The following is a 26,656-nucleotide window of genomic DNA, read 5'->3' as shown; positions in this document are numbered from 1 at the left end:
TTTCTTCGGTACTTTTGGATGTATGCCATCCAGCCCCATCACTTTGTCCACCTATAGTTTAGCCAGAACACAATCCTCTGAAAACCCACTAGGGACTAAGAAATACTCGAGGGTAAACAGAAATTCCCCCACCAGGGCGAACACTGCTCTTACCAACAGACATCCTTGGAGACAGCCCCAACTCTCTTTTTAGTCACTACTCTTTTGTCAGCAAGTTTTTATGTTTAGTAGGGAACACACAAGAAGAATCGGAAAGCCTTAACCGGCACCAGCAGGTATACCCCTTAATTATACTGCAATATCAACAAGCCTCTGGTGGTAGGCCTATCACAGTTTGTGGTTGACAGGGTTATCATGCCCCAAACACAGCCATGAGTTTTCAAGTCTCTGTCAAAGTTTAGGTCTGGCTCCTCCCAGACTTCTGCAAAACTTGTAAAGCTTAACAAAACCACAATGGTTGGCTTACCTCAGCCAGATCACAGCATTTAGATGTATTTAGCTGGGGCTTCTCCTCTTCCTCCCCTGGGTCCCCCCTTACCTCCTCCCTGGCCCTCTCTTTTGAACTTCCCGGTAGTGACTCTGCCCCACCTGGCTTACTTCCTCCTGGGGCAGGACCTGCTCTCTTAAGGTGGCCCAGGCTACTTAAAGAGGGACTTTTCTTAAGGGTGAGGGGAAATGTCCTATAAACCCAGTCACATACCCTTACCCTCAGATCAATCATACCCAGTTAAGCGCCTGCCATATCAGGGTCCACCTCCCAGGACAAAAAGTCTGTATTTGCATGTTCTGGGCCTCCCGGTGTTGTACCCCATACTTGAAGGGTTAGAAGCTGAGGAACCATCGCATTACATGTGATTTGAATCTTTATGGCAGGCTATGCACTGCAGGGGTTGATGATCAGAGACCAACCCAAAATTGCGGCCCAGTAGATAATACTGGAACATCTCCAGGGTCCATTTGACCGCGAGAGCCTCCTTCTCAATCACCTGTAGTTCTCTCCCTTGGGAACAACTTTCGGCTAATGTATGTCACCAGGTGGTCTTCTTCATCCACTTCCTGGGCCAGAACAGCTCCGAGCCCAACCGCTCATGCATCCATCTGGACAATAAAGGGCCAGTTAAAATCTGGGCTGGTCAGCACCAGCACTGAGCAAATAGCCTTCTTTAGAGTCTGGAAGGCCACAGCCAACTCTTCGGTCCAATGTACCTTTTCAAGGCCCTTCTTCTGCAGGAAGTGGATTAGTGGCTCTGCTTTCTCAGCAAAATCCCGGAATAAACCAGTGATAATACCCCACAATCCCGAGGAAGGCTCATACTTGCTTCTTTGTCTGAGGGACTGGCACCTGGGCGACCGCTTCTACCTTTCAGATCTGGGGTCTACATAAGTAATGCCACACTGGGAAAAGACCAAGGGTCCATCGAGCCCAGCATCCTATCCACGACAGCGGCCAATCCAGGCCAAGGGCACCTGGCAAGCTTCCCAAACGTACAAACATTCTATACATGTTACTCCTGGAATTGTCCTCTCCTGACTGAGTACCCAGATACTGAACTTCCTGTCCTCCTAAACACCTCTTGGGATTTGCTGTCAATCCAGCGGCTTGTAGACTATCAAGTACTGCTTCTACTTGTATAAGGTGGGTTCTCCAATTTGTACTGTACATAACAATGTAGGCAGCCACGTAGTTGCCATGGGGCCTGAGTAGGTGGTCCACTAGGTGTTGAAAGGAAGCTGGGGCTCAATGAAGGCCAAACGGGAACACTGTAAACTGGAACAGACTCCGGGGGGGTTGCAAAGGCTGTCTTTTTCTTAGTGGCTGGGTAAGAGGTACCTGCCAATATCCCTTGGTCAGGTCCAGGGTCAAATAAAATCGGCCTCTCCAGTCGCTCAATGAGTTCATCCACCCTTGGCATTGGATAGGTCTCTAGTTTAGACATAGCATTCACTTTTCAGAAATAGATGCAAAACCATCCAGTTTAGGTAGCAATACAATGGCGATGCCCAATTACTTGTGGACTCCTTGATAACTCCCATTTTTAACATTTCAGCGACCTCCTTCACTACTGCTTGATGCCGAGCTTCCAGGATTCAATAGGGATGCTGCCAAACCACCACTCTGGTTCAGTAATAATGCCATTTGTAAGGTGGGTCCTGCGTGGCACTTCAGAAAACACAACTTCATTTTGGCGTACCAACCGCTCCAGGTCAGCATTCTGCGAGTCAAAGAGCTGGTCGTCAAATGGAACTTGCACAGGTCTGGAGTCTCTTATTGCCTCTGGGCCAAAGTCATTGCATTGCACTAGGGCTGCTATAATAGGGACCCACGTCTTCAATAAATTGACGTGGAAAAATCTTCGCCTTGTCCCTCTTCAGGTTGTGCCACTTTATAGTTGACAGGTCCGTCTTTCCAACGACTTCTTAAGGTCCTTGCCACTTGCATAACAGTTTACTTTCAGAAAAAGGTAGAAGGATTGAGAGTCTATCCCCTGGCTGGAAGGTTCGCTGAATGGCCTTTTGGTTATAGGCTCTGGCTTGACTGCCTGAGCCTTCTCCAGGCAAAGCTTGGTCGCCTCACCGGCCTTCTGTAACCTCGCTTGCATGGTGAATTCTAATTCAGCTAGGTTCTTCCCCGGGCTGGTTCTCAAGTTTCTCACACTACATTCAGGATTCCTCTGGGCCTTCTCCCATATAATAGCTCAAATGGAGAGAATCCTGTTGAATTCTGAGGCACCTCCTGGATGGCAAATAGTATGTAAGAGAGTAGGGAATCCCAGTTTTTCCCCATCTTTGGCCACAAACCTCCTCAGCATTTGTTTTAAAGTATTGTTAAAATGCTTGACCAGGCCAACTGTCTGTAGGTGATACACTAGGTCCATAAAGTCTTCACCTTGAGCAAGGAATGCACCTGCTTCATCACCCTGGACATGAAAGTAGTATCTTGGTATGTCAATATCTCTGCCAGAATCCCCATCTGGGAGAGAACTTCCCACTGCACGTTAGTCACAGTGGTAATTTTCATGTTGTGCAATGCAATAGATTCAGGATAGCGAGTAGCATAATCCAGAATTACCAGCATATACTTATATCCTCGGGTGGTGCACTCCAGGGGTCCCACGAAGTCCATTGCTATTTGTTCAAATAGGGTGTTAACAAGGGGTATGGGCACAAGAGGGGCAGGTGGGATCTTTGCAGGACTACTCAACTGGCGAAAGAGCTCTACCTGCTTAAATATGCCGGACCAGAAGAACCGGGCTAAAATCCGTTCCCGGGTTTTCTCCTCCCCTAGGTTACCACCTAGCAGGTGACTATAGGCCAGCTGCATGACCTGCCTACGATAGGACTGTGGAACTAGTAGCTGCTCTACCTCTTCCCCATCTATGAGTCCCTTGGCTACTCTATACAACAAGTCATTCTTTACCATGAAATAGGGGGTTGCTACCTTAGGAATATCCTGGTTGCCCACGGATTTCCCATCTGCTACAACGACCCTAGCTCGGGTCGGCCTAAGGGACTTATCCTCTGACTGTGCCTTTTGAATTCCTCAGTAGCCCTTCACTACTCCACAGGTATAGTGTCCAAAGGGTTGGGGTTGTCCCACCCAACAACTTCTTCTTGCTCTAGATCTCTATCTACAGCTGCTCCTAAATTCAGAGAGCATTTCAGTTTCTCTAACCGTCGCTGGCAGCAGGGTTTTGGCAAACTTTGGTTTTCAACATATAAATCAGGATCCTCTAGTGGGAAGGTCTCTGAAAAAACTTCCTCTCCTTTCTTGGCCCTTCAATCAGCAAAGCCCAGCTGGTGCTGAAGTTGGGGAAATCCTAGCACCAACACCACTGGGTATGGTAGCCAGGGCAAGACTGCTACCACCACTGGTATTGTACAAGATATTTTAGCTGTTGGGTACTGCCTCTGGTTTCCATGTACACAGGCCAAGGTCACAGTTGCTTGTAGTTCAGGTGTGAATGGTTGAGTAATTCTCTTCGAACAAGTCTTGACACTACCACAATCCACTAGTGTCTGATACGGGTGTCCATCTAGTTCGACTTGTAGTATGCAATTTCTGTCTCTCGGCTGGCCAGCTTCTACAAAACTGCAGTCATGAGTGGCCATCAGGTTCACCTCCATATCACCCTCTTCTGTATCTGGGCAGTCTCTGGTCATGTGACCTTTTCTTCCACATCTCAAACAGATGGAGAACTATCCTTCCCTCGCCCGGGAAAAAGGGTCATGGTATGTTCGTGGGGACGAGGGCTTCCACCACTCCAGCCCCTTCCTTGGAGTCACCTGGCTACAGGGCAGTCTCTGAATCCTAGGATTGTCTGGTCTGGGTCTCTCCTTTCTCCTCACAGGGCTTTCAGGTCGCTTCTTCTCCTTGCAAGGTTTTGACTCTGGCTGCGCTTGGTTCTAATGCACTTTCTGGGATCAGTTTGTGGAGCTACCGCACCCATTGCTTCATAGACCGTGATAATCCTTCCAGGAACTGCACCAGGAGGATGATTCTTGCAATCTCCAGGCCTATCTTTCCCTTCAGCTGCAGCCATCTCCAGGCAACCTCCTTGAGGAAGTAGAAGAAACGCCTGTGGTTTTCTTTGGCTTGCATGAAACCCTTCCAGAACTGCTGTCGATAAGCCTCTGTGGTGCAGCCTGCCCTCTCCAGGATGGCTTCTTTCACCTCTGCATAGGTAGCTGTCCCAGCAGGAATAACATCCTGGAATGCTGTCTGACTGCTTCCAGTCAATAAATTCCCCAGATGGGTGGTCCACGATGCCTCTGGCCAACCAGCAAAGTGGGCAGTTCTCTCAAAATTCATCATGAAATAGCCCGGGTCATCTTCCGGCACCATTTTCTTTAATACAGAAACTGGAGGGGTACCTGAGCAGCTATCCCTACTGGAGCCTGAGAGCCCTGTTTTTCTTCTTTCGAAGTCCACTCCATCCATCTATTTGCCCCTCTGCCTCTCCAAGTAGCAGTCATTTATCGACCCCCTGATAAGTCCCTTTCTTCCTTTCTCACTGACTTTGATGCCTGGCTTTCCTTCTTTCTAGAACCTTCATCTCCTTCGCTCATTCTTGGGGATTTTAACATTCATGCTAATGATCCCTCTGACTCTTATGCTTCTCAGTTTCTTGCTTTAACATCCTCTCTCAATCTTCAACTGTGCTCCACTGCCCCCCCACTCACCAGAATGGCCACTGTCTTGATCTTATCCTCTTCTAAAACTACTCCCTCTCCAGTTTCTGTGCCTCAACTCTTCCCCTCTCTGACCATCATCTGATAACTTTCACACTTAAACACCCTCCTCCCCAGTCCCGTCCAATCTTAACCAATATATTTAGGAATCTTCAGGCTATTGACCCTTCTACTCTGTCCTCCAGTGTTTCAAATCTCTTCTCTACCACTATGTTATCCAAGTCTGTCAATGAGGCTGTCTCTTCCTATAATACTATTCTCTCCTCTGCTCTGGATACTCTCGCTCCTCCCATTCCCCGTTCTGTAAAACGTACCAAACCCCAGCCTTGGCTGACCTCTAGAATCCGCTACCTACGTTCCTGTGCCCGCTCTGCCGAACACTTTTGCCTGAAATCCCATGCCCATGCTGACTTCATACATTTCAAATTCTTGCTAACCTCCTTCCAGTCTGCTCTTTTATTTGCCAAACAGGACTATTACATCCAGTTGACAAATTCTCTTGGCTCAAACCCTCGATGTCTCTTTGCCACACTGAACTCTCTCCTCAAAGTGCCTTCACCTCCAACCACCCCTTCACTTTCCCCCCAGACTCTGGCTGAGTACTTTCATGATAAGGTTCACAAGATTAAACTTGAATTCTCAACCAGGTCACCTCCACCACAAGATTAAACTTGAATTCTCAACCAGGTCACCTCCACCTCTCCTTCCCTTAGTCCAATCTCTCAACCCTCCAACCCCTGCCTCCTTTTCTTCCTTTTCTGAAATCACTGACGAGGAAACTACACATCTTATTTCCTCCTCGAAACTAACTACCTGTTCCTCTGATTCTATTCCCACCCATCTATTTAACACTATCTCTCCTACTGTTATCCCTTTTATCTGTCATATCCTCAATCTTTCACTGTCCACTGCGACTGTTTCTGATGCCTTCAAACATGCCATAGTCACCCCACTCCTTAAAAAACCTTCATTGGACCCTACCTGTCTTTCCAACTATCGCCCCATCTCCTTCCTCCCTTTCCTATCCAAGATACTTGAACGTGCTGTTCACAGCCGTTGTCTTGACTTTTTTTCATCTCAAGCTATTCTTGATCCTCTTCAATCTGGCTTTCGCCCCCTTCATTCAACTGAAACAGCACTTGCTAAAGTCTCCAATGATCTGTTCCTGGCCAGATCCAAAGGTCTCTATTCTATCCTCATCCTTCTCGATCTATCTGCTGCTTTTGACACTGTTGATCACAGCCTACTCCTTGATACGCTGTCCTCACTTGGATTTCAGGGCTCTGTTCTTTCCTGGTTTTCTTCTTCTCTCTCCCAGCGTACCTTTAGTGTATACTCTAGTGGATCCTCCTCTACTTCTACCCCACTGTCAATTGGTGTACCTCAGGGATCTGTCCTGGGATCTCTTTTTTTCTCCATCTATACTTCTTCCCTTGGTACTCTGATCTCATCCCATGGTTTTCAGTATCATCTTTATGCTGATGACTCCCAGATCTACCTCTTCACACCAGAAGTCTTAGCCGAAATCCAGGCCAAAGTATCAGCCTGCCTGTCTGACATTGCTGCCTGGATGTCTCAGCGCCATCTGAAACTAAACATGACCAAGACTGAGCTTCTTATCTTTCCCCCTAAACCAACCTCTCCTCCTCCCCCATTCTCTATTTCTGTAGAGAAAGCAAATGATACATACCTGTAGCAGGTGTTCTCCGAGGACAGCAGGCTGATTGTTCTCACGACTGGGTTGACGTCCACGGCAGCCCCCACCAACGGGAGCAAAACTTTGCGGGCGGTCCCGCACGCAGGGCACGCCCACCGCGCATGCGCGGCCGTCTTCCCGCCCGTGCGCGACCGTTCCCGCTCAGTTGAATGACAAGCAAGAAAAGAGGAAAACGCAACTCCAAAGGGGAGGAGGGAGGGTAGGTGAGAACAATCAGCCTGCTGTCCTCGGAGAACACCTGCTACAGGTATGTATCATTCGCTTTCTCCGAGGACAAGCAGGCTGCTTGTTCTCACGACTGGGGTATCCCTAGCTCTCAGGCTCACTCAAAACAAGAACCCAGGTCAATTGAACCTCGCAACGGCGAGGGTATAACAGAAATTGACCTACGAAGAACAACTAACTGAGACTGCAGCGTGACCAGAATAAATTCGGGTCCTGGAGGGTGGAGTTGGATTTAAACCCCAAACAGATTCTGCAGCACCGACTGCCCGAACCGACTGTCGCGTCGGGTATCCTGCTGGAGGCAGTAATGTGATGTGAATGTGTGGGCAGATGACCACGTCGCAGCCTTGTAAATCTCTTCAATAGTGGCTGACTTCAAGTGGGCCACTGATGCTGCCATGGCTCTAACACTATGAGCTGTGACATGACCCTCAAGAGTCAGCCCAGCCTGGGCGTAAGTGAAGGAAATGCAATCTGCTAGCCAATTGGAGATGGTGCGTTTCCCGACAGCGACCCCTTTCCTATTGGGGTCGAAAGAAATAAACAATTGGGCGGACTGTCTGTGGGGCTGTGTCCGCTCCAGATAGAAGGCCAAAGCTCGCTTGCAGTCCAATGTGTGCAACTGACATTCAGCAGGGCGGGTATGCGGTCTGGGAAAGAATGTTGGCAAGACAATTGACTGGTTAAGATGGAACTCCGACACCACCTTTGGCAGGAACGTAGGGTGAGTGCGGAGCACTACTCTGTTATGATGAAATTTAGTATACGGAGCATGAGCTACCAGGGCTTGAAGCTCACTGACCCTACGAGCCGAAGTAACTGCCACCAAGAAAATGACCTTCCAGGTCAAGTACTTCAGATGGCATGAATTCAGTGGCTCAAAAGGAGGTTTCATCAGCTGGGTGAGGACGACGTTGAGATCCCATGACACTGCAGGAGGCTTGACAGGGGGCTTTGACAAAAGCAAGCCTCTCATGAATCGAACGACTAAAGGCTCTCCAGAGATGGCTTTACCCTTTACACAATGATGGTCAGCACTAATTGCACTAAGGTGATTCCTTACTGAGTTGGTCTTGAGGCCAGACTCTGATAAGTGCAGAAGGTATTCAAGCAGGTTCTGTGCAGGACAAGAACGAGGTTCTAGGGCCTTGCTCTCACACCAAACGACAAACCTCCTCCACTTGAAAAAGTAACTCTTTTTAGTGGAATCCTTCTTAGAGGCAAGCAAGACACGGGAGACACCCTCAGACAGACCCAACGAAGCGAAGTCTACGCCCTCAACATCCAGGCCGTGAGAGCCAGAGACTGAAGGTTGGGGTGCAGAAGCGCTCCGTCGTTCTGCGAAATGAGAGTCGGAAAATACTCCAATCTCCACGGTTCTTCGGAGGACAACTCCAGAAGAAGAGGGAACCAGATCTGGCGGGGCCAAAAAGGCGCTATCAGAATCATGGTGCCGTGGTATTGCTTGAGCTTCAGTAAGGTCTTCCCCACCAAAGGTATGGGAGGATAAGCATACAGGAGGCCGGTCCCCCAATGGAGGAGAAAGGCATCCGACGCTAGTCTGCCGTGTGCCTGTAGTCTGGAACAGAACAGAGGCAGCTTGTAGTTGGTCTGAGAGGCGAAAAGGTCCACCGAGGGAGTGCCCCACTCTCGGAAGATCTTGCGTACCACTCTGGAATGGAGCGACCACTCGTGCGGTTGCATGACTCTGCTCAGTCTGTCGGCCAGACTGTTGTTTACACCTGCCAGGTATGTGGCTTGGAGAAGCATGCCGAACTGGCAGGCCCAACGCCACATCCCGACGGCTTCCTGACACAGGGGGCGAGATCCGGTGCACCCACTTGTTGATGTAATACATTGCAACCTGATTGTCTGTCCGAATTTGGATAATTTGACAGGACAGCCGATCTCTGAAAGCCTTCAGTGCGTTCCAGACCGCTCGGAGCTCCAGGGGGTTGATCTGAAGATCCTGTTCCTGGAGGGACCACAGCCCCTGGGTGTGAAGCCCATCAACATGAGCTCCCCACCCCAGGTGAGATGCATCCGTCGTCAGCACTTTCGTGGGCTGTGGAATTTGGAATGGGCGTCCCAGGGTCAAATTGGTCCGAATGGTCCACCAGTGTAGTGAATTGTGGCAACTGATGGAGAGGCGGATGACATCTTCTAGATTCCCGGTGGCCTGGCACCACTGGGAAGCTAGGGTCCATTGAGCAGATCTCATGTGAAGACGAGCCATGGGAGTCACATGAACTGTGGAGGCCATATGACCTAGGAGTCTCAACATCTGCCGAGCTGTGACCTGCTGAGACGCTCTGGTCTGGGAAGCGAGGGACAGGAGGTTGTGGGCCCTCGCTTCGGGAAGAAATGCCTGAGCCGTCTGTGAATTCAGCAGAGCTCCTATGAATTCCAGAGATTGGACTGGCTGGAGATGGGACTTTGGGTAATTTATCACAAACCCCAGCAGCTCCAGGAGGTGAATAGTGCCTCTGCAAGTACCTGCTTGTGCTGGGAGCTGAAGGATTGGGCTCCCGGAGGACAATTTGGTGGAGGGGAGGCCAAATTCAGGGCGTATCCGCACCGCACTATTTGGAGAACCCACTGGTCGGAGGTTATTAGAGGCCACCTTTGGTGAAAAAGTTTTAACCTCCCCCCGACTGGCAGATCGTCCGGTACGGACACTTTGAGGGCGGCTATGTTCCCATGGATCCAGTCAAAAACCCGTCCCCGGTTTTTGCTGTGGAGGCGCCGGGAGCTGCTTAGGCGCACGCTGTTGACGGGAACGAGCGCGCTGGGACTGTCCCTGTGCCTGATGAGGCCTTCGGGCTGGCTGGGTGTACCTATGCATGTTGTAGGCGTAGGGCGCAGCCTGCCTGGCCAGGGAAAAACGTCCACCTGCTGAGGTGGATGATGAAGGCGCCCGGTGTGTGAGCTTGTTGAGGGCGGTTTCCCGCTGGTGTAGTTGGTCCACCAACTGCTCGACCTTCTCACCAAAAATATTATCCCCCCGGCAAGGGACATCGGCCAGCCGCTGCTGGGTGCGGTTGTCCAGGTCAGAGGCACGCAGCCATGAGAGCCTGCGCATCACTATACTTTGGTCCGCAGCACGAGATGCCACATCACAGGTGTCATATATACCCCTGGACAGGAACTTTCTGCACGCTTTCAGCTGCCTGACCACCTCCTGAAAAGGCCTGGACTGCTCCGGGGGGAGCTTGTCGACCAGGTCCGCCAGTTGCTTCACATTATTCCGCATGTGTATGCTCGTGTAGAGCTGGTAGGACTGGATGCGGGTCACGAGCATTGAAGATTGGTAGGCCTTCCTCCCAAACGAGTCCAGAGTGCGAGACTCCCGCCCCGGGGGCGCCGAGACGGTATCCCTTGAACTCCGTGCCCTCTTGAGAGCAGAGTCCACGACCGACGAGTCATGAGGCAATTGAGGCCGCATTAACTCTGGGTCTGAGTGGATCCTGTATTGGGACTCCGCTTTCTTGGGGATGGTGGGATTAGATAAAGGTCTCAACCAGTTCCGAAGCAGTGTCTCTTTGAGGACATTGTGCAACGGTACCGTGGAGGACTCTCTAGGTGGTGATGGATAGTCGAGGACCTCGAGCATCTCGGCCCTCGGCTCATCCACAGAGACCACGGGGAAGGGAATGCAAATAGACATGTCCCTGACGAAGGAGGCAAAAGAGAGGCTCTCAGCTGGCGAGAGCTTCCTCTCTGGTGAACGAGTGAGGTCGGAGGGAAGGCCCACAGACTCCTCTGAGGAGAAATATCTGTGGTCTTCCTCCTCCCCCCACGAGACCTCTTCCTCGGTGTCGGACATGAGCTCCTGTAGCTCAGACCTCAACCGGGCCCGGCTCGACTTCGAGGCACAGAGTCCTCGGTGGTGTCGTCGAGCGGTGGACTCCCGCGCCGGCGGGGATGAAGCTCCCTCCATCGACGTCGACAGGGAGTCCACCTGCGTGGCGGTCGAGACTGGCACCGCAAGCGGCGTCGGTGTCGAAGGCCTCGGCACCGGGCTAGAGCACGCCGGCGCGAGGGCGCAAGCACCCCCGGCGCCGGCACAGTCTGGCGCATCAGCCCTTCCAGGATCCCCGGAAGGATGGCTCGGAGGCACTCGTCAAGGCCCGTTGTTGGGAAAGGTGAGGGGGCCGGTAGAGGAGCCGGTGCGTGCTCGGGTCCAGGAGATGGCACCGAAGTGCTGGTGCCCTGACGTAGCGATACCTCTACCACCGAGGGGGAACGCTCCTCCCGGCGCTGCCGCTTCCTCGGCGTCGAGTCATCTCTGGAGCCGGTAGCCACATGCGCCGTGGGCGACCGATGACGGTGCTTTTTTGTCTTTTTTCGGTGCCCGTCATCGGCGCTCGGGGGTACCGAAGAGGAGGAGGTAGATCCCCCTCGGCCTCGAGGGATCGGGTCCGACAGGGTTCAGTCCCGAGGGCCCTGGGTAGAGGGAGTGACCGGGGCTGATTGCCTACGCGGCCGCTCACCCCTGCCATCTCCGGAAGACCGGCGGGGCCAACGGGACCTGTGCTCCTGGGGTCGGTGCCGATTTCGTGGACATCGGTACCGGTACCGAAGATCCGGCAGTCGACACCGATGCCGTCGAAGTCGACGTTGAGGGGCCGGCGCAAGTTCCAAAAAGACGGTCCCGCAGAACTTGCCTCGCCACCTGTGTCCGTTTCCGTAAACCGAGACACAAGGTGCACGTCTTGGTATCGTGCTCCGGCCCGAGGCACTGGAGGCACCAAGCGTGAGTGTCGGTCTGCGAGATATGCCGGCCGCACCGACCACACTTCTTAAATCCACTCGGGACCTTCGAGGACATCGACGGAAAAATCGCGTCGGCGAAGTCAAAGTCGTCGATGGTGGCGGTAAAAATCACACCTCGAAAAATAAATCGACCGCGCGGCCACAAGGCCGCAACGAGGCGCCCCCGCTAAAAGTACGAGGGGAAAACAAAGTTTTCTCTTTTTTTTTTTTTTTTTTTTAGAACAAAATAAAACAGAGAAAACAACGAAGAAACAACGAAGAAAAAACTCGCGGCAAAAGCGCGATCCGGTTTCCGGGGCTGAGAGAAAGAGAGACAAACACGGCTCTCTCCAGCGCGGAAAAGAAAAGACTGAGCGGGAACGGTCGCGCACGGGCGGGAAGATGGCCGCGCATGCGCAGTGGGCGGGCCCTGCGTGTGGGACCGCCCGCAAAGTTTTGTTCCGGTTGGTGGGGGCTGCCGTGGATGTCAACCCAGTCGTGAGAACAAGCAGCCTTGCTTGTCCTCAGAGAACACTCTCATCAGCTCGTAACCTTGGGGTCATCTTCGACTCCTCTCTCTCCTTCTCTGCACATATTCAGCAGACTGCTAAAACCTGTCGTTTCTTTCTCTATAACATCAGCAAATTTCGCCCTTTCCTTTCCGAGCACACTACCAGAACCCTCATCCACACTCTTAACACCTCTTGCTTAGACTATTGCAACTTGCTTCTCACAGGTCTCCCACTTAGCCATCTCTCTCCTCTTGAATCTGTTCAAAATTCTGCTGCACGACTAATATTCTGCCAGTGTCATTATGCTCATATTAGCCCTCTCCTCAAGTCACTTCACTGGCTTCCTATCCGTTTCCGCATACAGTTCAAACTCCTCTTATTGACCTATAAGTGCATTCACTCTGCAGCTCTTCAGTACCTCTCCACTCTCATCTCTCCCTACATTCCTCCCCGGGAACTCCGTTCACTGGGTAAATCTCTCTTATCTGCACCCTTCTCCTCCACTGCTAATTCCAGACTCCGTTCCTTTTATCTTGCTGCATCATATGCCTGGAATAGACTTCCTGAGCCGGTACGTCAAGCTCCATCTATAGCCGTCTTCAAATCTAAGCCAAAAGCCCACCTTTTTGATGCTGCTTTTAACTCCTAACCCTTATCCACTTGTTCAGACCCCTTATTTTATCATCCTCACTTTAACATTCCCTTATCTCGTTTGTCCTGTTTGTCTGTCCTAATTAGATTGTAAGCTCTGTCGAGCAGGGACTGTCTCTTCATGTTCAAGTGTACACCGCTACATATGTCTAGTAGCGCATTAGAAATTATAAGTAGTAGTAGTAGTTGTAGCTCTACGAGCTTCTGTAACACTTGCTACTGCATCTGTTGTTACTGCTGCTGCTGTTTCAAATGGGCACAGCATTTAGATGTATTTGGTCAGGGGATAACGCTGGGGCTTCTCCTCCTCCCCTGGGCCCCCTTACCATTTCCCTGGCCCTCTCTTTTAAACTTCCTGGTAGTGACTCCTACTCTCTTAAGGTGGCCCAGGCTACTTAAAGAGGGACATTTCTTAAGGGTGAGGGGCAATGTCTTATAAACTCCCTCACATTCCCCTAACTGTTTTGGTGCTATAACAGCTGGAGTGACTAACAGGAAAAGCTTTCACAAACACCATCTCCACCAGAAATGTAATAAAATTTGGAAACAGAACAATTTTATAATTTTGTTTAATTACCACTGAACTATATGCTACTATATTTAAACACAATTGAAATTGATGTGGTTTTGTCTAACCTATAATCCCATTATTTGTTGGGGCCTTCTTCCAATGATTTAAATTTTTACCACTGGGAGAGGACATGATGCTAGGCTTAATGGACCACTGGTCTGAATATAGCATTTAAAAAAATGTTCTTATAGCCAATAAGTGGCTATGCGAACGAGGCGCACATGCTGCAAATTTCTTGTGCAAGTGGCAGTACTCACCAGTCCAGCACTATAGTACCCAGGGAGGTATTTCTCACAGATCTGCACCAGGCACCAGAAGGCTTGCTGTAAAGATAGGAAGACAAAAGAAAGATCAGGGAGGGGAGACATACTGGTGGAGTGCTACCAGCAGGGCAGCTGCAGACACTTGATAAAACATACAGGAAATTCTCTTACCTCAGCAGGCATGTGCATTAGCAGAACAGCAGCAACTGGAGCCTGGGCCTGGCAGTAACCCTCATCTGGGCGGTATATAGTGTATGCTTTCAGAATTCGGTACAGGTCCTGCTGTCTGCAACAAAGAGAAAACAAAGGTCCATAAGAAATACACATCAGTAACCAAAGGAGGACAATGTAAAATGAGAGGAAAGAAAGAAAAAAAAAAACATATAGGAAAAAAGAATTGCCATAGTAAATCAGGGGTAAGCATACTGCCTGAAACAAGAAGATAATCTAGGAGTTGTACTTATCTGTTTTTGGCTTTTCCAACTGTTAGAATTGAGAGTTTTAAAGCATTTCTCTCATTCATTTTTATATCTTGCTGTGCAATTATGGAACAATCTGCCTCTTAAAATTCATTCTTCCAGAGTTACTTTTCTTTTCCTAAGTTATTGAAGACTCATTTGTTTTCTAATTCTTTTAAGTAGCAGCAGGGTTTGATGATTTTTTTGGTATATCCTGATAAACTGTATCAGTATTTCTCTTTGTGTCCCGCCTTGAATCTCAACTGAGCGAGTTGGCGGGTTATAAGCCCAATGTAACAAAATATAACGTAGGGTGCTAAACAGCACAAGATTAGTAGCCTTGTATGTTCTCACCCATGTCCTCCTCTGGCTGCAAACATCTCATGGAAGGGGAACTGACGATGAAGGTCTTTTTCTATCACATCCAGCCACTTAGGTTCCCCAGGGCAACGCTCCAGCTCCTGCAAGAGAAATGTGCACTTACCCACATTTTCCTGCCCCTGTCCCTCCACCCATACAGTAACATGATCACCATAAATTCCATAATATTTTAAATTTATTACCTCAAACTTGCCCGGATTCTTCTCAAGGAGCTCCTTGCTGTTAGATAGCAACTGCCATGCCTTTGAACGCAAAGAAGATGGGATCCCCTTCCGACACCTCAGCTTCACCTGGAAGACAGAGCACTTAAATGGGAAAGTGGAGAGGAATGGACATGTACAGTGGTGGAAATAAGTATTTGATCCCTTGCTGATTTTGTAAGTTTGCCCACTGACAAAGACATGAGCAGCCCATAATTGAAGGGTAGGTTATTGGTAACAGTGAGAGATAGCACATCACAAATTAAATCCGGAAAATCACATTGTGGAAAGTATATGAATTTATTTGCATTCTGCAGAGGGAAATAAGTATTTGATCCCCCACCAACCAGTAAGAGATCTGGCCCCTACAGACCAGGTAGATGCTCCAAATCAACTCGTTACCTGCATGACAGACAGCTGTCGGCAATGGTCACCTGTATGAAAGACACCTGTCTACAGACTCAGTGAATCAGTCAGACTCTAACCTCTACAAAATGGCCAAGAGCAAGGAGCTGTCTAAGGATGTCAGGGACAAGATCATACACCTGCACAAGGCTGGAATGGGCTACAAAACCATCAGTAAGACGCTGGGCGAGAAGGAGACAACTGTTGGTGCCATAGTAAGAAAATGGAAGAAGTACAAAATGACTGTCAATCGACAAAGATCTGGGGCTCCACGCAAAATCTCACCTCGTGGGGTATCCTTGATCATGAGGAAGGTTAGAAATCAGCCTACAACTACAAGGGGGGAACTTGTCAATGATCTCAAGGCAGCTGGGACCACTGTCACCACGAAAACCATTGGTAACACATTACGACATAACGGATTGCAATCCTGCAGTGCCCGCAAGGTCCCCCTGCTCCGGAAGGCACATGTGACGGCCCGTCTGAAGTTTGCCAGTGAACACCTGGATGATGCCGAGAGTGATTGGGAGAAGGTGCTGTGGTCAGATGAGACAAAAATTGAGCTCTTTGGCATGAACTCAACTCGCCGTGTTTGGAGGAAGAGAAATGCTGCCTATGACCCAAAGAACACCGTCCCCACTGTCAAGCATGGAGGTGGAAATGTTATGTTTTGGGGGTGTTTCTCTGCTAAGGGCACAGGACTACTTCACCGCATCAATGGGAGAATGGATGGGGCCATGTACCGTACAATTCTGAGTGACAACCTCCTTCCCTCCGCCAGGGCCTTAAAAATGGGTCGTGGCTGGGTCTTCCAGCACGACAATGACCCAAAACATACAGCCAAGGCAACAAAGGAGTGGCTCAGGAAGAAGCACATTAGGGTCATGGAGTGGCCTAGCCAGTCACCAGACCTTAATCCCATTGAAAACTTATGGAGGGAGCTGAAGCTGCGAGTTGCCAAGCGACAGCCCAGAACTCTTAATGATTTAGAGATGATCTGCAAAGAGGAGTGGACCAAAATTCCTCCTGACATGTGTGCAAACCTCATCATCAACTACAGAAGACGTCTGACCGCTGTGCTTGCCAACAAGGGTTTTGCCACCAAGTATTAGGTCTTGTTTGCCAGAGGGATTAAATACTTATTTCCCTCTGCAGAATGCAAATAAATTCATATACTTTCCACAATGTGATTTTCCGGATTTAATTTGTGATGTGCTATCTCTCACTGTTACCAATAACCTACCCTTCAATTATGGGCTGCTCATGTCTTTGTCAGTGGGCAAACTTACAAAATCAGCAAGGGATCAAATACTTATTTCCACCACTGTAAGTCTCAATCTGTGTACCAATGAATTTAAGTCTGCCAAGAGAAAATGAGTCTTAACTGTTAATTTTCTTTCCTTTAGATCTACCAGAACAGTTCAGATGCTGCCCATCAACCTGCAGATGGAGACAAAGACTAAAGACTTGTGGGCTTTACTATATAAGGACACCGTATAGTCTTAGGTCTTCAATATTTCGAATGACAAAACAGCAGAGACCTATAAACATTAAACTTAGAAAACATGACAAGAAACTTTACAGACTCAAAAAAGTAATGGTAGTAGAAGACCTAACAAATAGCCCTTAAAAAACTGAAACAGCTATTGGGAGAGTCTCTGGACAGGCCTGGTAGGACTAAAGGAAAGAAAATTAACCAGACAGACCAATATCATCTTCCTCAGTGTCCTTATCAGACCAGTTTAAACCTTGGGATGTAGTAAAGCAATCCTGAAAAAGGGTGTGATTCTGTTATTCTTGCCCTAAGAACTGTGCTTCCGCTTGCACACTTACATCGAGTCCATATAACGTGATGACCACATTTTATTGTCACTGCTGAGACTGGTATTGTGGGCAATGTTTTCCATTGGTTTAAAGGGTTTTTTTGACTCTTAGATCATATAAAGTTAAATTCCAGGGGTTTTTGTCAAATCCCTGGAGGGTAAAATGTGGGATCCCTCAGGGATCACAACTGTTTCTAACTTTGTCTAACACTCTTATTTTTTTTTTTTTTTGTTACATTTGTACCCTGCACTTTCCCACTCATGGCAGGCTCAATGCGGCTTACATGGGGCAATGGAGGGTTAAGTGACTTGCCCAGAGTCACAAGGAGCTGCCTGTGCCGGGAATCGAACTCAGTTCCTCAGTTCCCCAGGACCAAAGTCCACCACCCTAACCACTAGGCCACTGAGCTCTTTAGGTAAAAAAAAAAAAAAAAAAAAAAAAAAACCAAAACTTGATTTATCTGGTTTTAAACTTTTCATCTATGCAGATATTAAGGTTTTGCTTCCTATATTTCAATCAGTAGAGGACACATCAGTTAGAATTAAGGATTGTTTTAACCTGATAGAATCTTGGATCTTAGGCCAAACTTTAAAACTGAATAAGGATAAAAAAAAGTTTTTGTTAACTGGATAATCAGATAACTTTTGGAATAATAACATACTGAGAGTTGAAAATCCTAGTTTCAAATTTGAAGCTTCTTTGAGGATTCTGGGTGTTCTCTTGACTAGTACCCTAACACTTGAGTTACAGGTTAACACATTGGTAAAGAAATCATTATTATTATTATTGAGAAAGCTAAGGATAATACAAAGCTACTTAGATCCAACAGTTTTTTGGTTAGTGGTTACAGAGTGTATTACTGTCACAATTAGACAACTGCAATGTTCTTTATAAGGCTGTGATAGCCACCAGAAATACTGTCTTGAGTATGATGTCCTTCATAGAAACCATCCTCAGTGGTTCAAATGGGGCTTCAGCAAACATTCGGGGGACCAAATTCAGGTCTCACAAAGGAACAGATGTGCCTATCTTTCAGGAACCAGACCCCCTTCCCCATGCAAAGCAAGGGAGCTGTTCTTTACTTTGCACCAAAAACTGGCAAGGATAGCCACCTGTACTTTCAAAGAGTCCAATGCCAGGCCCTGATCCAGGACCTGCTAAAGAAACCCCAAAATATCAGGAATCTGTGCCTTCCAAGGGAACAGTGACTGTGCTGCACACCAGGTTTCAAAATCCTGCAAACCCTAGCCTACGCCAGGGAGATGGAAGACTGCCACAAGTGAAACAATGTAGAAACCACTGCCAGAGAAAAGCTATTCCTTTGTAAGTGCTGTCTTTCAATGGCCAGAAGGGATCCGGACCTTCCATTTTCACTAGACCTTGTTGGAGAAGGCCTTGACTCCTGGGCAAGGGGAGGGGCTTGCCCAAAAGCGCATCAGGTCTGTGTACCACAGCTCCCGGGTCCAATCCAGAGGGAACAGAAGGATCAGTTGGACGTAAGGAGCCATGAAGGGAATGTGTGTAAAGACTCTTCCTGTGGCCAGGGCTGTACCAGATCATCTTTCCCTCAAGAGGCTGGCTCCTTTGGTGACTGAAAAACGGTCCACCTTCGCACTGGCTCCAGAAACCATCAGGTCAAAGACTGGAGGGTTTTCATGTGAAAATGCTGCACCCGCAGACAAGCATTCACTCCCTTTAGATCCAGAATGTGCCAAAAGGAGACGCCCTTCTTTGGGACCACAAAATAAATGGAATAAAGTCCCAACCCTTACTCCACTGGTGGAATGGATTCCACTGCCCTGAGCTCGCATAAATGCTCCATAGTAAGAGCAACAGCCAGCTGCTTTAGGGCCGAGCCACATGGGGAAATCATGAAGGTATTGAGAACAGTGTGGGTAAGCTCTAGGGAGTAGCCACTCTTGACCACCTCCAGAAACTATTGATCTGAGGTGAAATGGGTCCATTGGTGGTGAAAGACAGACAGCCTTTCTCCTACTAGAACTACAGAGGGACCAATACACCCTCACTGGGCAGTTCTGGACGCCATGGCTTTCTTGGGTTTAAAGCGAGCGCTGGGCTGACCAAAAGTAGCTCACGTCTCTGGAGCACCCTCTATAGACAGAGGACCACTGAACACTCTTTTGCCTCAGCTCAGGAAGACAGAGAGGCTGAGCCTCTCCTATATCCTTCACCAGCCACATAGCCTCCACAGATAGTGGTCTATCACTGGAAGCCCCTACAGAAAAGGCTAGGTGAAATAGTTGTTCCATCTGCTTCTCATGGAGTTCTAAGGGGGCTGAGCTTCTCTGTACAGGTACCGCGGTCACCTTGGTAACCGTTGTGACCAGTGGGTCCACATTATGGAACGACCAATACCTCTCGACCTCCTCCAATGCGAAGGTATAAAGACAAACAAGAGCCCTGCTCCCCTGAGCACCTCATCTGGGATCTTCCATTCCACCCAAATTATGCGAGTGAGAGCCTTATAAAGTGGGAAATGCCTTGGGGGCCCCTTCAGAGGGGCCTGCGGTGGGAGCCTTAAGCACCCCAAGGGCTTCCATAGCCTTGTCAATGAGACAAGAATGTTCCTTGCGAAAGAAGAGCCGGAGTCTCGAAGTCTGAGTCCAAAGGAGTCCGAGAGAGCATCCAAATCCTCTGCTGATGCTCCCAAACTGCCTGGGGCATTCAGAACCCTACGATCCCCCTTGCATTGCTTGGCCTCCAAAGTGAGGCTCTGGCTGTGCACATCCAGGCCTCTAGGGGTCCCTTGCCTGCAGGGCTTGTTTAACCTTTTGTGTTAAAGCTCTGGAGCCAAAAGCATCTGGGGCCTCCATCAGGATTCCCCCAACCACATGCAGACTCGAGGTGAGTAGGGAGGAAAGGCCACCCCACCCCATCAAGTCCCAATGAGGACTGAGAAGGCTCTTGCTGCTTAGAACTGGCAGCAGGAGTAAAAACAAGTGACCAAGATGGCCACTGTTTCTGCCGTCCTGAGGCTTCAGCATGGGGAGAGGAAAAAGCAGCTCTGGTGCCCCCGCCTGGGCCGTTTCCAAAGTTGGGGGGGGGGGGGGGGGGGAGATAAGGACCCACACCCCTTCAGGCAGGGTCCCACAGGCCAAGCCAAAGCCATACCCAGTGGCCACTAAAAGGCACAACTGGGGGCAGCGGTGCCAAGCTCTGCACTGAACCAGGTCCGGTCCGGGGACTGGGTAACCTGTGAGAGGCCATTAGGCTCCACCACAACTTGCATCCTCAGCCAGCAGAGTGGAGATTTGTCCAGGAACCAGGAGCACCAGTCGGCACAACATACCATCTGTAAAAGATAGAGCAAATACTGGATCTTTCCACTCAGCATCACTAGGTTATACCTGTGAGGTCACTGGTAAAGATCAGTTTTTCCTCTACTTCCATCTGCTGGTAGGAGGGGATAACACCCACTTGTGCAGAACAGTATGGCCAGATGACAAAGAAGAGTAGATTACACAAAAATCTGCCTGGGAAACTTTAGATACAGGAGAATCCTGCATGAAGGCTGGAGATGGACTTTTGTAGCCCACTCCAACCCTATCTTCCTATGATTCTTGCCGACTTCTCAATGCCCTTTCCAATTCTCTGGGACTCTGGCCTAGTGGTTAGGGTTGTGAACTTTGGTCCTGGGGAACTGAGGAACTGAGTTTGATTCCCACTTCAGGCACAGGCAGCTCCTTGTGACTCTGGGCAAGTCACTTAACTCTCCATTGCCCCATGTAAGTCGCATTGAGCCTGCCATGAGTGGGAAAGCGCAAGGTACAAATGTAACAAAACAAACAAAAAAAGACTTTTCAATGTCCCTTTCCACCATATCTATGATCCTCTCTTGTGTTGCCGTCTAGTCCTTTCTAAAAATCAAGATAACAATTATTTATTTTGTTACTTTTGTACCCCGCACTTTCCCACTCATGGCAGGCTCAATGCGGCTTACATGGGGCAATGGAGGGTTAAGTGACATGCCCAGAGTCACAAGGAGCTGCCTGTGCCTGAAGTGGGAATCGAACTCAGTTCCTCAGTTCCCCGGGACCAAAGTCCAACACCCTAACCACTAGGCCACTCCTCCACTCCAATCAAGTCACAGAGTCTCTTTATTAAAATACGTCCAATGATTTATTACATTTTAATCCTGTCTAAAATTCCATTTGGTCAACAGTCTGATAGAGGAGTAGGCTCATAGTGCTTCCTTAGTGTGACTCTCTTCTTACCTTCTGAAAGCGTCGCGTAAGCCACTTGTCCCAGTGGCTGAACATGTCCAACCATTTTAGTTCACGCTGCCGGGAAATATCAACTGTCACCAAACTCTCCCTTAAATGAAACAACAGCAAATATAATGAACATGTGAGAAAAGTGTAGTCTTGCATAACCTCTGCCGCTTTAATTCCACCCAAATAAACATCTCCCGTCCCACAGGCTTCGGCTATTAATGCTCCAGCCAAGAAGCACTGCATGGCCTAGTCTAGTCTAGCACCAGTTAGCAAGGATTGCTGTACAGCATCTTCAAACCCACTAAAAAAATACTTTACACAGGTTCAACCTTGCTTGCCACACTTCCCTGGAAACAGCTCAAGCTATGCCCCTAGCCATGGAATCATGCTGCATTTGTATCTCTAGCCTCTCCTCTGTCTTAGAGCATGACAAAAAACAAACATCTTGATATATTAAAAGTAGTTTTCACAGCAGGATTTAGAAAAGTTTGGATAAACTCTGGAGGAAAAGTCCATAAGCTTTGGAAAAATCCACGGCTTGTCCCTAGGGACAAGTAATACAGAATCTACTTTTGTGATGCTGTCATATAGTTGTGATCTGGATTTGCCAAAATAAGATACTGGGCTTGATGGACCTCTCATCCAACCCACTAAAGCAGTTCGTATGTTCTTATCAAGGACACTCTCTTCAACAAAATGCAAAACCTACTTATGCACACAGATTTTCTAGCACTTTTTAACTCTGATCCTATTGAAAATAACTTCATCCTTAATATTATAATTAGTGGAATACTTAAGTGGTGAGGGAAGCAAGCTGAAAAATCGAGAAAGGCAAGTTTGTTTTTTTTTTATATTTTTATTAAGTTAAAAAATCTCAAATTACATACAAGAATTGCCAACTTTGTTCACTTGCTACATGTAGCGTTACAGATTCTTGATTTCTACTGAATGCTCAACAAATTAGATCATCTATTCTAATACAAAATACTACTACTGCTGTCCCCCCCTCCCCCTTCCTGGCAGGGCTGACCACCATTTATATATTGTTCATATGGTTGCCACATTTTCATAAAAAAGTCCATTTTACCCCTTTTCAATGCGGTTAAGTTTTGACATCTGGTACAAATATCCCACTTTGTGGGTTACCATGCTCATGTCTGGCAGATTCGGCTGTTTCCAGGCTCTTGCTATTACTAACTTTGCTGCCACCATATATTGCGTCGCCAGCTTATGATGAATCAGTTTGATCCCTGTAGGAGGGAAGTGCAGCAAACAGTGTTCTATCTTACATGTATATACACAGGGGTGTGCTGGTAAATTTTTAACAACAGGCTCTTTCTCCAGACGTAGCCAGCTCTGCAGTTGGAAGGGCCAGGGATGGCTGGGGGGGGGGGGGGGGGGGGGGGGGGGGGGGGGGGGGTGAGCAACACTTGCCTCTCTCTCCTCCATCCCTTCGTGCGGGCACGCTAGGCATACCTTTGCAGGCAGCCAATAAATGGACTGCCACCACTCCCAACGTCTTGCTCTGAGCAGCATGCTGGAACTTCTTTCACATGCTCGAGAAGTCCCAGCCTGCTGCCCAGAGCTGGAAACAAGGAGCGGGGAGCAGCAGTAGTCTATTTACTTGGCTGGCGGGGCTCAGCATCCCCACCAGCAAACTAAAAGATAATTCAGCAGGGGGCCCAAGCCCACATTTTGGGAGCCAGTTGTTAAAGAAGCCATGGAGGGCCCTACTTTAACAACCGGCTCCCAAAATTCTTAAAAACTTAACAACCGGCTCTTCCGAGCCTGTGAGAGCCTGCTCCAGCACACCACTGGATATACACATTGCAGCACCATATTAATCTGGGTCATCACTGCTTTCCAAAATTCCTGCACCTTTGGGCATTTCCAAAATATGTGTGTGAATGTGCCCCTTGCACCACATGCCCGCCAGCAGTCAGCAGATGTTCCCCCATATATACGTTGCAGTCTATCCGGTGTATAGTACCACCAATAATATATCTTGAATCCATTCTCCCTCGTGGATTGCGCTAAAGATGGTTTAAATAGGAATCTATAGCATTTTGCCCAGTGTTGCTGTGTATGAGGATTGCAAAATGTCCTCCCACCTATTTGTATAGAGTCTCTGAGGGTTCCCCCTCTGTATTAAGGCCTGGTATATCCGCGTTACACTACCCCTTCCCCATCTTTTCTCAATGCGCCTTCAAGCTTTGTTTCTTCTAATTCAAGCTCCTCCCTGGCGCATGTCAGTATATAATGTCTGATGCTACAATAAAAGACCTGATCTCTGGGGGGAAGCCCATATTCCTCCTGTAGCCTATCAAAACTAACCATTTCTCCCTTCTCCCACAGTTGGACCCAGGGTATGAACAACTGAAGTCCACTTTCAGTCAATTTAGGGACACTATCAGGAAAGCCAAGCTCAAAAAGTTTTCAAGGGATGAAGACGATTACAAGCATGAGCGGGTTTATCCTTAGACCATCAAGGATACCACTGATTTGGCTTCGTCCACTGGCAAACATGTTACTTTTCTTACCTCAGTGTTCTCAGAGTCTTCCACTAGTGGTAGTGACAACGGAAAAGATTTTTTAGAGGAGAGGCCCCGCAGGCGAGGTTGTGGCTGGGGCTAAGGAATCCAGCCCTGACAGAACTCGAATTAACTTCAAATCTTGCTGGGTACCTCCTATCCCCTTGGACCCAATGGTCAAAGTTTTTAAGGACCTGGTGACTAGGGACGTTTTGGAAACAATGCACACCAGGCGATGGACTTGGAATGCCCTCCCGCGGGAGGTGGTGGAGATGAAAACGGTAACGGAATTCAAACATGCGTGAGATATGCATAAAGGAATCCTGTGCAGAAGGAATGGATCCTCAGAAGCTTAGCCGAAATTGGGTGGCGGAGCAGGTGGGGGGAAGAGGGGTTGGTGGTTGGGAGGCGAGGATAGTGGAGGGCAGACTTATACGGTCTGTGCCAAAGCCGGTGACGGGAGGTGGGACTGGTGGTTCAGAGGCGGGAAGTACTGCTGCGCAGACTTGTACGGTCTGTGCCCTGAATAAGGCAGGTACAAATCAAGGTAAGGTTTACACATATGTTTGTCTTGTTGGGCAGACTGGATGGACCATGCAGGTCTTTTTCTGCCGTCATCTACTATGTTACTATGTATCGCAGCAATCTCACACAAGCAGAACGAGTTTCTTTATCTAAATTAAAATCGCCCACGGACCTCGTGGTAAAGAAAGCTGATAAAGGGGGTGCGGTGGTGTTATTGAACAAGATGGATTATGTCCATGAGATCTTGTAGTTGAACCAAGTGGGAGTATATCAGCGTCTAACGAGTGACCCCCCCCCCCCCCCCCCCCGTCTTCAGGCTTCCATCTGAGATTTGACTTTGGAAGGGTTGGACCCTCTTTTCCCAGTATTGTATATGCTCCCGAAGATTCACAAGGATCACAGGAACAACATGTATAGAATGTTTGTACATTTGGGAAGCTTGCCAGGTGCCCTTGGATTGGCCGCTGTCATGGACAGGATGCTGGGCTCGATGGACCCTTGGTCTTTTCCCAGTGTGGCATTACTTATGTACTTATGATTCTTTCTTCTCAAGGTTCCCTTTTAGAACCTTTGCCAGTTTTTGTGGACTTTTTTGAAACCTATGGTATTGGAGATTCCGACATATCACCATATAGATCCAAGTTATTATTATTATTATTTATTTGGATTTTGCTCACACCTTTTTCAGTAGTAGCTCAAGTTGGCATTCTGGTGGCATTACATTGACGACATTTTCCTTCTTTGGCTTGGGACTGAAGAAAATTTGGCAGGAATAATAGACTGGCAAAATATACTTGTAACCTAGCCATTCAATTCTGCTCTTTCGTAGACATCCACTTTTTGGATGTCCAAGTTCATCAGAATGTTGAGGCTTTTGTCACCAAGGTTTTCAAAAAAACCCACTGACCGCAACAACTTACTATCATACAGTAGTTGCCACCCATGTTCTTTGTGTAAGAGCTTGCCTTTTTCTCAGTCCTTACGCTTTCATCGGATCTGTACCTCCCTTGAAGATTTTAAATTCCATTCTCACATTCTGTTTCAGGATCTCCTTTCCACAGGTTATCCTTACAAAGTCCTCAAAACGGCCTACCGTAGGGCCTGTTACATGAACCGGGATTTACTGTTTACACCCAAGCCAACAGAATGTGAAGAACATAAGATGGTGTGTGTGATGCGGCACACTGAGGGAGGCGTGGCTTTAACCGACACATTATATAAACATTGGGATGTCATGAGATGACATACAGTGTTCAGTAATCAAGAATTAATGATTGCATTCTCCTGGGTTAGGAACATCAAAGAGATCATCAGCCCGGCTGCATTACCTCCTGTGCCTGAAACTTCACCAGATTCTACCAGGATCGGCTACTTCAGGTGTGGCCATTGTAAGACCTGTGATATTACTGCACAGGGTGATGTCTTTACGAACCCAGTAGACAAGAAAATCTACCACTCCACCCACTACATGGATTGTAGATCATCCTGTGTGATTTATGCACTGCAGTGCCCTTGTCGGAAATTGTACATTGGTAAAACTATTAGATCTTTAAATATCCATATCAATGAACACAGACATAGCATTTTGCACCAGGGGGCGGGTGCACCTCTAGTGCCCCATTGTCTACAACATTCGCATTCCCTTGATGATTTCACTGTCAGAGTGGTTGACAGTGTGACTCCGAGACCCCGAGGAGGTGACACTAACAGGAGATTGTTACAGTTGGAACAACGCTGGATAGTTTGGCTGAAGTCCACAGAACCGCATGGCCCCAACGCAAAGATTGATTCCTTTTTTTCTTCTTCTTCCTTTTTTTCTTTCACTGGATCCTGGCGGGTATTGCAATATATTATTGGTAGGTGAGCTGTTGGCTGTCAAGATCAGCTGTTGGGTGCCTGACAGGTTCCCAAGCACGCATGCGTGGGCGTTCGGTATATAACTGGCGCCATTTTTTCTGGGTTTTTCGTTTAAGCATTAAAATCCGCAGCACCTACTGAGGTTGGCTCACCTTGCCTTTTGCTTTTGTAGTTTTGTCAGCTTTTTCCACCTTTTGGTATGGGTGGCACTACATGACAGGTTTGGTGGTGATGTTTTTTGTTATTTTCTGTTTCCCTGCAGTTCTACTGCTGAGTTGGAACCTGCATTGAGAAGCTCGGTGTCCTACATCCCCTGAAGAAGCCCCATGGTGAAACGGGTCTGGATGCCTTCCTGG

The 26,656-nt window shown here is 48.4% G+C and overlaps 1 protein-coding gene across 1 annotated transcript in view; it reads right to left on the bottom strand.

The window, feature by feature from the left end:
• The window catches only part of TBC1D10B (TBC1 domain family member 10B), a 141,610-nt gene that overhangs the window by 50,917 nt on the left and 64,037 nt on the right, over window positions 1-26,656 (bottom strand). Inside the window, exons 2-6 of the mRNA XM_030209494.1 lie at window positions 21,388-21,487; window positions 14,906-15,013; window positions 14,697-14,803; window positions 14,056-14,170; window positions 13,879-13,944 (exon numbers count right to left, since the gene is read on the bottom strand). Coding sequence (XP_030065354.1) covers window positions 13,879-13,944; window positions 14,056-14,170; window positions 14,697-14,803; window positions 14,906-15,013; window positions 21,388-21,487 — 496 coding nt within the window. The remainder of the gene's footprint in view (window positions 1-13,878; window positions 13,945-14,055; window positions 14,171-14,696; window positions 14,804-14,905; window positions 15,014-21,387; window positions 21,488-26,656) is intronic.

The sequence above is a fragment of the Microcaecilia unicolor genome, chromosome 7, assembly GCF_901765095.1.
Source record: "Microcaecilia unicolor chromosome 7, aMicUni1.1, whole genome shotgun sequence".
Lineage (NCBI taxonomy): Eukaryota > Metazoa > Chordata > Amphibia > Gymnophiona > Siphonopidae > Microcaecilia > Microcaecilia unicolor.
Note: the sequence above shows the minus strand (reverse complement) of the source record. Positions and strands in the feature narration are given on the sequence as shown.